We start from the raw sequence: 14,459 nt of genomic DNA, 5'->3' as shown, positions 1-14,459 counted from the left end.
AGAGAAAGATAGAGGGAAAGGTTTTTTTTTTTTTTTTTTTTGAGTTTAGGATGAAGTCAAGTACTGCCGAAAGTAACATTAAGTAAAATATTGAACTATACATATTTCATATTGTAGTATACATGTTGTAGGCTACATTCTGTACATAGGGGTAAATGAATGAATGAATCAATCAATCAATCAATGAAGAGTAGATTTCATGCAGCTGAATGAATGAATGAATGCTGTTTGAAGTTTAATAACATTTACCATTACTGGTGTACTAAGTTTACCGTGGTAATCATTTCACTCCCAGTATCGTTGCTGTTGTCAAAAGATTGGTTGTATCTGCCATGCTGTAGACGTTTATTGTCTCTTTCAAATGCAGCAGTTTTCAGCATCTGCTGGAAACACTTTTGAATGGATAGCATAATTTCTGCTGTTGCTGCATGAAATCTATTTTTCATACGCAGTGTTATACCCCAAACGACATAAATATTTCATACTGTTTCCATCACACTCCTGCTTTACATAAATGACATGTTGACCTTTGTCTTGGCAGCTGCTTTGTTATCATACAGATATCCTCGTACAGTATCTGGAGCTTCTCATTTCATTATTGGTGCATCCTCATTTGCTTTCCTTGTGTCCTTTCTTCTCCCTTAAGATTCAAGGGCAGAATATAAGGAAAGGAAACAAGGTGCAGGAATCGAAGAGAAATGTTTAGAATAAATTGGAATATCCTTGTTCACAATGTGACAGGATTATGCACAAGGGAGCTGCCCTTATGTTGTTAATTAAGAATTTCATAATATAAATGAATAAAGCAAGTGCTTTATTGGTTACAGGGAACCAAGCTGAGCACTTTTGTGGATTAAATAATTAATTAAAAGTTTACAAGATGAATAACTTCCAATCTTTGATCAAGTTTTGCTTGAGACAGCTGCCCATTTTTAAATCTGCTAGCTAATAATGTATATCTCAGATAACCCTGCCTCTAAATAATTCTGAACTGTGGTTGATTGCTTTTAATGGAAATTAGATGCAGAAGAATGTGCAGTGTAGACAGAGGGTGCTTCTCAGTTCCCTAATGAAACTGCCTAGTTTCATCACTCTCCATCTCAGCCTGTGACCCAGAAACCAATAAAACTCTGCCATGATGAATGATGTTCAAGTTGTATAATTTTACCACGAGAATGAGAGGATATAGGGCAGAGGACTCATTCAGTGAGGATACACAGGTGCATCCTATATGGAGGAAGTCTTTGTAGGGAACAGCATATTCTAGGGCATTCAAAAGATAAATTGAGTGTCTTCATGCCACTGGATGTTGGACTGGTTTCTTTTGTTATTTTGTCTGGATCAACCAGACAGTGGATGGCTGGATATAATGGCTTGACTGCTACATACATTCACTCACTCATTAGCGAAACAATAAATCTCACAGTACAAACAACAACAACAAAACAATACAATTAAAAAGACAGTTATACCAGTGTTTTCTCATAGGTGGCAGGTATCGCAACACAGTAAGCCTAGGATTTGACAGCAACATTATAATAGCATTCTGTAAATCTGTCATGAATCTGGTCTATGAACTTCCGTTAACTCGCCACCAGAGGTCACTCGCTCACCACATGGACTCTTGCACCACACTAACTGTTGCACGCCACCTCAGACTACAATTCCCATCATCCATTGCACTGACGACACACAGCTGATTTCACTGATCACACACCCTACATAAACCATGGACTTCCTCTTCCTCTCTGCTGAGTATTGTATTGCGTTTATCACTCCCCTAGTGTTAGCTGCCTTACCAAGCCATTCTGTGTTCATGTTTAGCTCTGAGTCTGGTTCTGCGTGTAACACTCTCCTAGTGTTAGCTGCCTTACCGAGCCATTCTGTGTTTTCTAAGTCTAAGTTTAGTTTTTGTTTATAGTCTCGTTTCCTGTTTCCCGTCCTTGTATCGTGGATTTACCCTTTGCCTTGCCTTGCAATACATTTTTTCAACCAAAATGTGTTGCACTCAAGTACAAAAAAACAAAAACAAAAAAACCACAGGACATTCAGTATAATAAAGTGCTGGAGTAACAAAAAATGGTCTTTTCTTTATTTTAGACTCCTTAAAGTTAAATAATTTTAAAGCTTTAAGTTGTTGAACATAAGAGAACCTTAACAATAATAAATAAAAATATTCACATTCACACGGGGCGTCGGCGTCAACGCCTCTCGTTTACTTTGAATGGAGTGACATCAAGTGTTGCCGAACTGAATTGTAGGTCCCTCGCGTCGCTTCACTGGCGTTGCACGCGGCAGAAGTTTTCAGAACTTTTCAACTTTTCAAGCACCAACGCAGTCGTCAGCCAATCAGATCGCCTTATGCAAATACCCTAGCACAGACGCTATCCAATCCCGTTCAAGCAGCACCAGAAAAGTATGTGATTGGCTGTCATCACTATGACGGCGTGTTAGCACCATGGTCAGCACCAGAGCCGTTGAGAAACAGAGTTGTGACACTCCCATAGGCTTTCATAGGAACTGAGGAATGCGGAAGTAAAGCGTGTCATGGAGCAGCCAATAGTTCCAAACAACCGATAGTTTCAGCATTGAAGCCCATTCATTTCAGTGCTTCTCAAGCACAGTCGCCAGAAATTTGAGGAAATTACAGCATTTTTTGCCATTTTAACGCATTAGTTTACCTCTCGGAAATCTGACCAGTAGTTGTATTTTATGAAACGCGTTATAGTTAATGTTTATTTTTAGATAATAGGCAGTATATGCTATATTTGCAGTTAGATAACGTGGATATATTATATAATAAAATATTTTGATGAATACAGTTGGTTGCCTTTTTTATTTTTAAGTATTTGCAAAACTTAAATTAAAATTTTTTTCATTCACATTTAGTCATTTAGCAGACGCTTTTAGCCAAAGCAACTTACAATGTAGAAGCAAACAGACCAACGAAAGAGCAACAAAATAAAGTGCTGTGACAAGTCTCAGTTAGTCTAGCACAGTTCACATAGCAATGATTTTTTTTTTTTTATAAATATAAATAAATAAATAGAATAGGTAAGTGCTAGTATTAATTAGTCAGATGGTGGCGAAAAAGATGTCTTTAGATTTTTTTTTCTAAAACCATTTCTAGCATTTTTCTAGCATTCATTGATATTCACTTGTGTATGCATATTGTATCTTATATTTTAACAATATTGTATTAAAATGTGAATAATAGATGACCATAGATGAAGAAATATATATTAATATAATAACACATTTTACATACTGATTAGATTTCTTATACTCTTTAAATAAGCATCATTTATTTCATCATTAGTCTGCACATCCACAGGAATAAGTGTAACACAAAAACACACAAAGTCATGCCTCAAGTCTCCAATCTTTAAGCAGTTTACTCTATTTATGCTTTGCATACAAAGAAATGTAACCGCCTTATCCTGTGTGTTGCATTGTACTATGTTTTTACTCCATAGTTAAACAAGAAAAACCCATTAATATTATTTCCATTAAACTCCACAGACAAAATGCTACTATCAGTGTATTAAACGAATTAATCAATGGACGTTTTGTGTTAATATTTGCTGGAAAATGCTGCAAATAAACCCGTTGTTTTTGTCTGACCCGATTAATCTCATTCAAATCTATGGACAGGCGGAGCTGTTTGGAACTATTGAGAGCTTCATGAAGCACGTGACCGCGCGGCGGCGAGATCAAAGCGTGTCGCAACTCTGTTTCTCAGCGGCTCTGATCAGCACCAAGCTTCAGACACGCCCTCCTCAAGCGTTGATGCTGACGCCCCGTTGAAGCAGTGATCATTCTGCGAACGCGCCTATTGACTATTTAGGTCTGCCTCCTTGTTACACGTCACGTGAATGACAGCGGAACGTGGCCAATGAGGGAGAGGAGAAAAGTGATTGAGATTTATGATTGATTGGTGAATTAATAGTGTTTTGTTATTGTGTGAGTCAAGTCAAGTCAAGTCAAGTCACCTTACTTATATAGCGCTTTTTACAATGCAAATTGTGTCAAAGCACTGCACAATATCAAAAAAGGAAAATAAAGTGTCAATAAGTTTGAATAGTGTCTTTGCAATAAGGTCGGCGATATCGCTGGAAATGAAGCGTCCCCAACTAAGCAAGCCAGAGGCGACAGCGGCAAGGAACCAAAACTCCATCGGTGACAGAATAGAGAAAAAAACCTTCGGAGAAACCAGGCTCAGTCGGGGGGCCAATTCTCCTCTGGCCAAACAAACCAGCAGTTCAGTTCCAAACTGCAGCAAGTCAGGTTGAATGGGCTCAGCTGGTTCCAGTGGTCTTTTCCGATGGCTGTCTAAGTGGCGGGGTCCTCAATGGGGATCTGTCTCTGGCGTTCATCCAGGTGTTTGGCCTCTGCCTACGATCAGGGACACATACGTCATCTCCCGGCGCTGATCCTCCATCTCAGGTGTTCGGTCATCTCAGATCATGTAATGGTTAGATCCAGACTGAAGTTCTGTAATTCCTAGCAGAAACGTAGAGACAAGCAGAGACATGATTAGCGTAGCTGCTGTTCCATCTAAGCAAAAATAAATTGTTCAACCCAAGCTAAAGAATAATAATAATGTACATTTGATCAGATATAACTGCAGTACAAGATTATAAGATGCATTATGTGAATGCTTGGCTAAAGAGATGTGTCTTTAATCTAGATTTAAACAGAGAGAGTGTGTCTGAACCCCGAATGTTATCAGGAAGGCTATTCCAGAGTTTGGGAGCCAAATGTGAAAAAGCTCTACCTCCTTTAGTGGACTTTGCTATCCTAGGTACTACCAAAAGTCCAGAGTTTTGCGACCTTAGGGAGCGGGTTGGATTATAGCGTGGTAGAAGACAAGTTAGGTACGCAGGTGCTAAACCATTTAGGGCTTTATAGGCAAGTAATAATAATTTGTAAATGATACGGAACTTAATAGGTAGCCAATGCAGAGACTGTAAAATTGGGGTAATATGATCATATTTTCTTGACCTGGTAAGAACTCTAGCCGCTGCATTTTGGACTATCTGTAGCTTGTTTATTGAAGATGCAGGACAACCAGCTAGCAGTGCATTACAATAGTCCAGTCTAGAGCTCATGAATGCATGAACTAGCTTTTCTGCATCAGAAACAGGGAGCATGCTTCGAAGCTTGGCAATGTTTCTAAGATGGAAGAATGCTGTTTTTGTAACATGGGAAATATGATTTTCAAAGGACAAGTTGCTGTCTGATATAACACCCAGATTTTTGACTTTAGAGGACGTAACCAATAAGTAACCAATAAGTGACCAATAACGCGTGATTGCAGCATGATCTGAATGCAGGGAAATACACGGAAGTGAATCGCAGTCATTTAGAAATGAGATCGCATTTATGTATGAATCGAGATCGTGATTTTTTTTCGATTAATCGTGCAGCCCTACCTGGATTATCTCTCTTCCTTGCCCTGTTGGATATTGTTCGCCGATCGTCGACTCTCACTAGCCCTAGGATTGCTCTGTGTCTTGCCCGTACCATACCTGTTTGCCGTTGTTTGACCCTGCCTGTTTTTTGCCTGTTTATTAATAAAAGCTTGCCCATGGATCCGCACGTCTCATGTCTTGTTCGCCCCGTTACAAAATCATCCAAACGACAAATACATTTATAGTAAACTTGATATATTTATAGTAGTGGTGTCAAAATTAGCACGTTAACGCATGCTATTAATTATTTTCAGATTAACGCGTTAAAAATATTTAAGTTAATAACCAGCTGCTGTGATGTCTATTAATCCAAGAACAAAAGAAAAAAAGAGGAAATCAATAACTTTTATAGTTTTAAGGGGTTCATCTATATTTAATTTAGAATTTAATGTTTGATAAGTATTCATTTTCTGTATATTTCTGCTGAAGGGCACAGCTAGCTAAATATGTCATTTATTATAATGGGTTCATGTGAAGATTGTTTTAAGTTCACTTAAATTAGACGTTAAGTCTAATAAATGTTAAAATTGATAGCTCTCAATTATACTGTAATGCTGAATGGCTACAGTCAATGGTTAAATATTCAGGGGGCAAAAAATGTTTTTATAGAGACATCAGTAGTATTGATATCAGTGATGCTGGCCTTCAATAATGAGAAAGATAACATTAAAGAAATATAAAAAATATACTGTCTTTATGTTGTTTGTACAGTGTACATTTGAAGATTGTTTATTTAAAAACTTGAATGTTAGGTAGGGTTAAGCGTGATTAATCACGATTAATTTTAGAAAAATGTGTGATTAATTAGTTAATTTTTTTAATCGATTGACAGCACTAATTTATAGTCATGTATGTAATGTGCAGTCGCAGAACGACTGGGTTAAACACAAGAAGAACTGACAGAGAACATAAGAAAACACAGGAAAATACACTGAAACAAACTTATCAGCTAAACCAAATCAATGAGTAACTAAGGAAACAAACTAGTGGCAGGAAAGAGGAACAAAGGTAACTAGGTCAAACAAGGAAAACTAGAACAAAACCAAACAGAACAGAACAAACACAACACCATGGTAGCTTACTAGTAATGACTGAAGTTTGCAAGCTTGTGAGGTTTTAGTAAAGCTTTGGGTATTAATTAGGTAACACTTGAGTCATTACTAGTGGGTTACCATGATCTTCACTGTAGTATACTGTTACTATAGCTAGTAATTCCTTTAGAAGTATCTACTCGAGTCATTACTGCTGGGGGATAATGACTCTAAATGTCCTGGCAGTCTCCAGTTCTTCTCCCTGAATAAATAGAGAGCAATAAAGTGAAAACAAAAGGGATTGGTAACACTTTATAATAACTCCACGATATGAATCATTAGGTAAGCATTAGTAAATAATCAGTTCATCCTTTATAAAGCATTGTCCCTACATTAATAGTCATTAGTAAGCAGTTTATAAATGCCTTGTTCTTGATTTATAAGCAGATCTATTACAAAGGAGATTTAAAGGCTGTTATCTTCCTAACAGAAAAAAATAAACACAGAGGGATAGAGGGTTTCTTTTTTTGCATCTTGAAATAAATATTTCTTAGTTCTCTGTGTTGTGTTTGTTGAACTTTTCTGTTTGGAGGATAAATGAGTCTTTAAATCTGCTTTACAATATAGTCCTCACTTTAGATGAGCTCACAAAAACAGATGCTGGCAACTACTACACGTTTTATAACTACCTGACTTAATCATGAATTACAGCAGGAATATGTGTTAATAAAGCATTTATTAACACACTGAGCAACTATTATCATGTGTCTAAATAATAAGACTGATAAATGCACATTTAAATATTTTATTAATCATTTACTTACACTTTCTAAATGATCTTATGAACCACTGACAACTCCTAAATAACTGGTTTGTAAATAACGTAATAATTTAGAAATAATAAATTGATCGTTAATAAAGAATGAAAATACAATTATTAAACATTATAGATATGCTCAAGAACAAAACATGTATAGCTGTATTTATAAACTGCCTATTAATGCTGGGGCAATGCTTTATAAAGGATGAATTGACTATTTACTAAAGCTTACCTAATGATTGATAGTGTACAGTAATTATAAAGTGTTACCCATGTAAGAAGCATTTATCTGGGAGGTATGAATAAAATAGTAGTTACTGATTAACTGAAAGTGAACCTTAAACTGAGTGCTGTTACTAATTTGATCAACTTTTGTAAGTCAGTAGTAGTTGCTGGAATGTTAATGTTGTGTTACTCATTTGTTCATGTTTAGTTATATAACAGTATTCTAAAGTGTTACCAAAGACGACGCAGATGAGAAGAGAGTTTACCCTGAATGGGTTTGTAAAAAACAAAAAAAACTAATTCTGATGTCTTCTTAATAAACTTATTGAAGGCCAAGGGATCAAATCATAAATTACACAATGATGTGCACTAGACCATTAGTTATAAAACATAGTGCACTATGATACACAGGACTACGCAAAGTGTAGAGCATCCAGCATGCATGTAAATAATATATCTATCGGCCCGCTTCCACTGAGTGGTGCAGTTCGGTGCAGTACGGTACGGTACGCAATTATGTCCTTTTCCATTGTCAGACGTTGTGAATGGTACCAAAATAGCAAACCGTACCGTACCACTTTTTGGGTACCCTTCCTTTGTGGTACTTAGCAGAGCAAAGGGTACCAAAAGGGTGGAGCTAAACTCACTGCAGAAGTTGATTGGTTGACTAGAATTGTCATTTGCGTGATACAAGGGGATAAAGCTTCTCATTCACTCATTCCACTCTGCTGTGTTCTGCTTATTACATCAGAGTGCGCAAACACAACAAAATATAACAGTGTATTTTATCATTTTATATTTTCAAACAGACAATAGCCGTTTCTCAGTATGCGTTCTGTTCTTGTGGACTTGTGAAACGTCATTGCCCAAAAACCTGTGTAATTTTCAAAACATTGTTGTTATTGTGTCATGAAAAGTAGTTTTAAGAGTTTGGCAAGAATGTAGTTATTTAAAACTCAAATCTGCGATTTATTTATAAAGATATTTGAAAATTTGCTATGCTGATTTCGGAGCTCCAGGCGATCAGCGGGCGCTCAGTGCTCATTTATCCGCCTTGAGCAGCCTCAGCTCGGCTAGTCCTTCTGACATTTGCCGCTGGCTCTGATGTCTCTGTAGTGATTAAACATGAGATACAATTCGTTTTGTGTATATTTAACAGGCATTTGTGGGGCCTGTACCATGATGGAGGCTGAACAAACTCAGGGTTACAGGATTAGTTTTGAGTTGACAAAACCAAACCAGTCCAATCCGGCTTTGTTGGTACCATGAAAGTGATCATCAACTTTCTCTGTCAACTCAGGCTTGATCCTGGGTTAATGGAGTGCGTGCACATGAAAGTGTGACATCAGTAATGAGCAGCGGATCACATGCCTTAAAACTATGATTCACTTCTCGTGAGAGAGTCGGTGCAAAGATGAAAAGATTGAACAATATGAGGAATTGAAACATATTTACACAGCACCATCATGAAACGATCTATCCATGAAAAAGGAAAACTTAAAGAAAACATCTTACCACATAAGTGCAAGTAAAAGTTGTAAAGTTAGTTTATAGAGTTGATAATATGTATAGGTATAAAAACACTTAAATATCTAAGCTCATATGTAGTCATGTTTAAAGCTATTAATTCTAAAACTTATTTATATTGTATATTAACCATATTATCTATATGTTTACGTTGATTTTAAATAGTAATTACCATTAAACTAAACTGGCTTGTGTTATGGATTAAGGGTATAATAATTATATAAATAATATAAAATAATTATAAAAAATAATCATCTCTAAAATTCAGATGAATTTTAAATATCTTTAAAAATGTTTTACTACATAGCGTCCTTTAATTTGGAGTAAGAGAAACTGGAGGAGTGGCTTTATTGCATCAGAGATGTGTCACTTTGCTTGAAGCTGATTGGTCACATTTTTGTTTGAGATCTCTAAACCAGAACATAACCTGCCCCAGAGCCAGTTAGCTGTGGAGCATAAGTTACTATGGCAATGAACACTGCTAAAAGCCAAACCACTTTCATGGTACCTAAAACCCAGAGTTGCCACAAACTAAACTGAAACTTATCTGGCTAGCCAGCTAATCTGGCTTCGTGGTACAGGCCCGACCCCGTGATCTCATGAATCTATTATTTGTTCCTGGTCATATCATTTTGACTGAGCACAAAGCTTAACTTTATATTTATTTTGAACTTTACCGTAGTACAGCGCTGACTTTGTAGCATACGTTTGATTGAATTGTTTGCCTTTGTCTTTATTTCCTCTTATATAAGCCTCTTATACTTTGTACTTATACTTTTATAATGGCTATTATTAATTAAAACTGACATAAAAGAGGCAGAGTTGTGCTTATTGTCACGCTTTATTGTCGATCGCTACTTTCCGGCATACACCACACCTATCAAGTAAAGGGTACTGTTGGCAGTGGAAACGCAAGCTGGATCAGGGTGTTCGGTCCCGAACCGTACTGTACTGTACTGACCCGTACCGGTCAGTGGAAACGAGCCATATAGTCAAGGACATTTGAAAATATAGCCTGAACAAGCATTTCCCTAGCTGCTAGATTAAGGCAGGCCCTGTTATTATATAAAATCCCAACCTAACCTTCAACTTCTTAAAGGCATACTCCACCCCAAAATGAAAATTTAGTAATTAATCACTTACCTCCATGTCGTTCCAAACTCGTAAAAGCTTCATTCATCCTCGGAACACAATTTAAGATATTTTAGATGAAAACCGGGAGGCTTGTGACTGTCCCATTGACTGCAAAGGAATTACACTGTCAAGTCCCAGAAACATATTAAAGACATCGTCAGAATAGTCCATCTGCCATCAGTGGTTCAATCTGAATGTAATGGAAATGGTAGTTTTAGAATGCTTGCCACATGACTAAGCATCAGTGCATCAGTTCCAAACATCAATTACATATTCAAGATTTTTGTGCCGCTTGATGCGAATGTGTATTAGGGGTTTCAAAGCGTAACAGAAGTGCAATTAAATGAGCAATGGTAAAATTAAAAAATGAATGAAAACAAACGAAATATTGCAAAAAATAGCCTAGACTTTTTTATTTAAAAAATAGTGCAATATATAAAATTTCAGATTATTCAGGTCATACCCTGGACTGTATTGGACACATTTGTGTGCCATATTTGGCCTGTATATTTGACACCCCTGCTTTAGAAGGATACAAAGGTGTCCCTGGATAAGTTGGTACCTGACAAAGAAGTTTTAAAATGATAATATTAGAGCTTTTCGACCCTGCTACATGTGTATCAAGACCATGCTGATATAAAAGGCCGACTGAATTGAAAATCTAGTTCATTTTTACTGTCGATTTCAGTTGAATGAACCTAACTCTAGGCTTGGCTGAAGAGGCATTGCTCTCCCTTCTCAGGCTGGATAATGCAGCAGTAAACCAAGGGCTGTCCCTCCCAGTCCTACATTTATTTAGGGGTATGCTTATTACAAAATGATATAAAAGAATTGTAAAAGGATTCCCACGCACAATACACATCATGGATTAAACTCTGTTGTCTCTGTCAGCATCAGTATTATACAGATCATATAATATCCAAAACCGAAGCTGTGCTCTCAGGTAAAACAAGACCAACAGAGATGTCAGGTTTCTGTCACCACAGATGCACATAACACGAAGAAGCCTGACATTATTGGCAGCTTAATATAGCATCGGTACACTACAGAGTTCTCTAGCACTCTGTGAAAAAATGTAGTGCTACCTAAAAGCTGAAAGCATCATAAAATACCCACCATAAAATACGGGGCTTTGGTCAGTAAATCACATGTAGCATCTGAGCCGCCATAATCTTTGCTGTTGTCATGACAATCAACACATGTCAGCTATGCACAGGAACTAACAATCAAACTTTTGAGTGTGCGATACATTGATTTCATTGTTTGTTTAATCTGAGTAAACACATGATTACATCTTATATATGTTTAATTGACTCATAAGCTTGTGTTGTGAGTGTCCCCCTCATGAGTGAGAGCAATAATAACAGTGTTAAAAACATATGACACAGTGAGTACTGTAGAGGTAACTCTGCTCTGGTGCTGTCTGATGACGGTGTTCCTGCAGGGCCCAGCACTACCTGTCTGGAGGATTCGTGTTCTAATCAGGGGGTTTGTATTCAGCAGTGGGAGGGCTTCACCTGCGACTGCAGCATGACCACATACGGAGGACCTCTGTGTAATGATGGTAAGTCAGCATTTTTGCATCCTGTTTTAAAAAGTGCATCAGAAATCCTGGTTGATACGTGGTGCTGTAACACTGAAATCATATTTAACAATAGCAGCTCAGCAGGGTCATAATGACGAGGTGAGTGTATATTTGGATGTGTGTAGGCCCTATTCAGTGCTTGACATCTGTGGGTAAGTGTGCTGAGCTTGTCATATGATGTTTGTGGGGTTGTGTGTGTCTGCATGCATGTACTCTTTATTTGTTATGTGTGTGTGTGTGTGTGTGTGTGGGCTGTACGATGGTAGGTGATGTGTTTTGGCATTTGGAAATGAACAAGGCTGTGATTGGTGCTGTTCGACTTCTAAACAGTCATTATCTGATCTGTTATGTTTTATGAAGATTGCACTCTAAAAAATGCTGGGTTAAATATGGACAAACCCAGCGATTGGGTTGTTTTCAACCAACAGTTGGGTTAATTTTTAACCCAAACTTCTGGGCAGTAACCCAACGCTGGGTCAAAACAACCCAATCACTGGGTTTGTCCATATTTTACCCAGTGCTGGGTTGTATTTAACCCAGCATATTTTAGAGTGTGAATATAAATAATTGGAAGTTTATTTTGTTACTTGTATTCTCTAGTCCAGTTTTAGTTTGACCTATTCCATCTCCTTTTAACAAATGTACCTTCTCAAAACACAATGAATTGTATTACGACATAATTGTGAACTTTGGTATATTTCTTTAGCATTCCTATATTTACCATTGCTCATTGATTTATTGATTCATGGATTGATTTGTTCAGTGTTTTTGTGCAATTTTAATACTTTTTCTCTGGAATATTTCTTACTATTTTCTAGTATACCAAATATTGTTTGTAAGATTCAAAAGAACTCTGAGAGTCTTCTCTCTTTCCAAGAAGGAAAATGGTTACATTTAATCAAGCAAATTCCCAGTCTCAGTGTGTTAAAGCACTGCTGCATGTTCTGTCACCACTTGAGGGCACTCGCGTGAAGCACACACAACACTTCCTGATGAACTGACAGCCTGTCTTTCTGCAGCCTTCATGCTAGAGTTGCTCTCGTGTATCTTGTATTGCAGGTCATCGTTAGTTAATGACTTTAAACTCACTCAATTATTTACCAGATGAAACACCTACTTGAAAGAATGGAGTGTTGATGCTGCACGGGTAGAAGTATTAAACGGCTGAATAACTAGGTGTAATTAGACAAATGAAAGATCAAAGGTAAATAAACGGATTAATTACGTGAGTTTTTAAAGCCAGTAGTGGTGGTAAAGCCCCGTGCTGATGGAAATGAAGAAGCACTTTACTGAATAGGACTGCATCTCTCGTTTTTATCATATTATGTTACTGAGCACATGCATTAGATAGTTTGCTTCATATGGTCTTTGCATAAATATGTAACTTTAACATAATTTGGCATTACTGTTTGACCACTGTTTTATGTTAAAAAAAAAGTGACATTAATAAAAAAATATATTTTTTTCAACATCATTCAGGAGTGTACATCAATCATAGTGAATCAAACAGGTATTTATCATTATTTCAAATAAGAAGTAAGCATGATATTTACTTGCATCTATTTCCGTTATTTGTGATCACAGGAGTGCACAAAACTCCATTAGTTTAAAAGCGTGCATATTTAGAAAAATTTATAAATTCTCGTATGCTTACATTAAATTATCATTAAAAAATCAGCAAGTCCAGTATCAACAGAGACAGGCATATTGACAGATGATGACATGAAGCCAAACAAATAAATGATTATGACCATATGTGATTTGTCTTTGTTCTTCAAATGATCTCTGGTAATTTTTATATGAATAGTGTATGTTTATTATAATGCTTAAATATATAAATTAAATATTTATATATCCGAGCATCCCACTCAGCTAATCAGTGGTAGATCCCGATCACTTTCAGTGGTTATGAAAGTTCCTGGAGGATGTGTGATCAGAGAAACGTTCATCATGCCTCAGATTATGGAAGGGTGATAATTTCCTTGGGAACTTCTTCACACTAGCTGTTTACGTGCAAATAATCTGTTTGCAATCAGACTGATTGCTCAGTTAATGACCTCAAATTAGTATTTGATTAAAGCAGATCTTAAATAATCGTACTCAGATTAAAAGTCAAATTTTAGCTATGTAAACTGTATGCACACTAAATCCAACTACTTTCTCAGTCAGATTGCACACATGCATAGTGTCGTGTTTTCATATGTCTAATGAATGTGTGAGTATAGATGTATACTGTAAACACAACCAAACATGTGCTTGCAATATTTGCAGAATTTAATCTGGTTCTGAATATGAACCACTTCTCGATTCCCAAACAAATAAATGATTCTTCCCCTTGCTGCACAGCACAATTACATTCAGGGCACCAGTTTGTATAAAAAAAAAAAAAAAACTGCAACTGTGAGCTTTGCTTTCATCGGCACCGGTCACATCTGCACAGGGAGACATGCCTGACACAAATCCACATTTATCAGCCCTTTTCTTTGTGTGTGCTTCTTTTTGCTGTTGGTTGAATGAGCAACTTCCTCCCAAAGGATGGCACTCGAAGGCCAAGTCTGCCTGCACAGACGGCTCTTTATGTGCAGTGTAGATGCAGTGTGCTCGCTGCTACTGACGTCACCTGGTGTTGGGCAGCAAATGGAGCATCTGGAGGGACAGTTGAC

The 14,459-nt window shown here is 37.0% G+C and overlaps 1 protein-coding gene across 8 annotated transcripts in view; it reads left to right on the top strand.

Annotated features, from left to right (window-relative positions):
- Positions 1–14,459, top strand: part of LOC306883954 (neurexin-1a-like) — a gene marked incomplete at both ends in the record, with an annotated part of 389,273 nt that overhangs the window by 125,003 nt on the left and 249,811 nt on the right. For 7 of the 8 annotated variants that reach the window (XM_079439502.1, XM_079439505.1, XM_079439504.1 and 4 more), the window contains one exon: positions 11,656–11,775. In XM_079439502.1, the coding sequence (XP_079295628.1) occupies positions 11,656–11,775 (120 nt within the window). Of the gene's footprint in view, positions 1–11,613; positions 11,776–14,459 lie in introns of all 8 variants that reach the window. The other variant, XM_079439499.1, reaches the window with a different exon arrangement.

The sequence above is a fragment of the Barbus barbus genome (genome assembly GCF_936440315.1).
Source record: "Barbus barbus genome assembly, chromosome: 18".
Classification (NCBI taxonomy): Eukaryota; Metazoa; Chordata; class Actinopteri; order Cypriniformes; family Cyprinidae; genus Barbus; species Barbus barbus.
The sequence above is the reverse complement of the archived record's forward strand: the minus strand, read 5'-3'. Positions and strand labels throughout refer to the sequence as shown.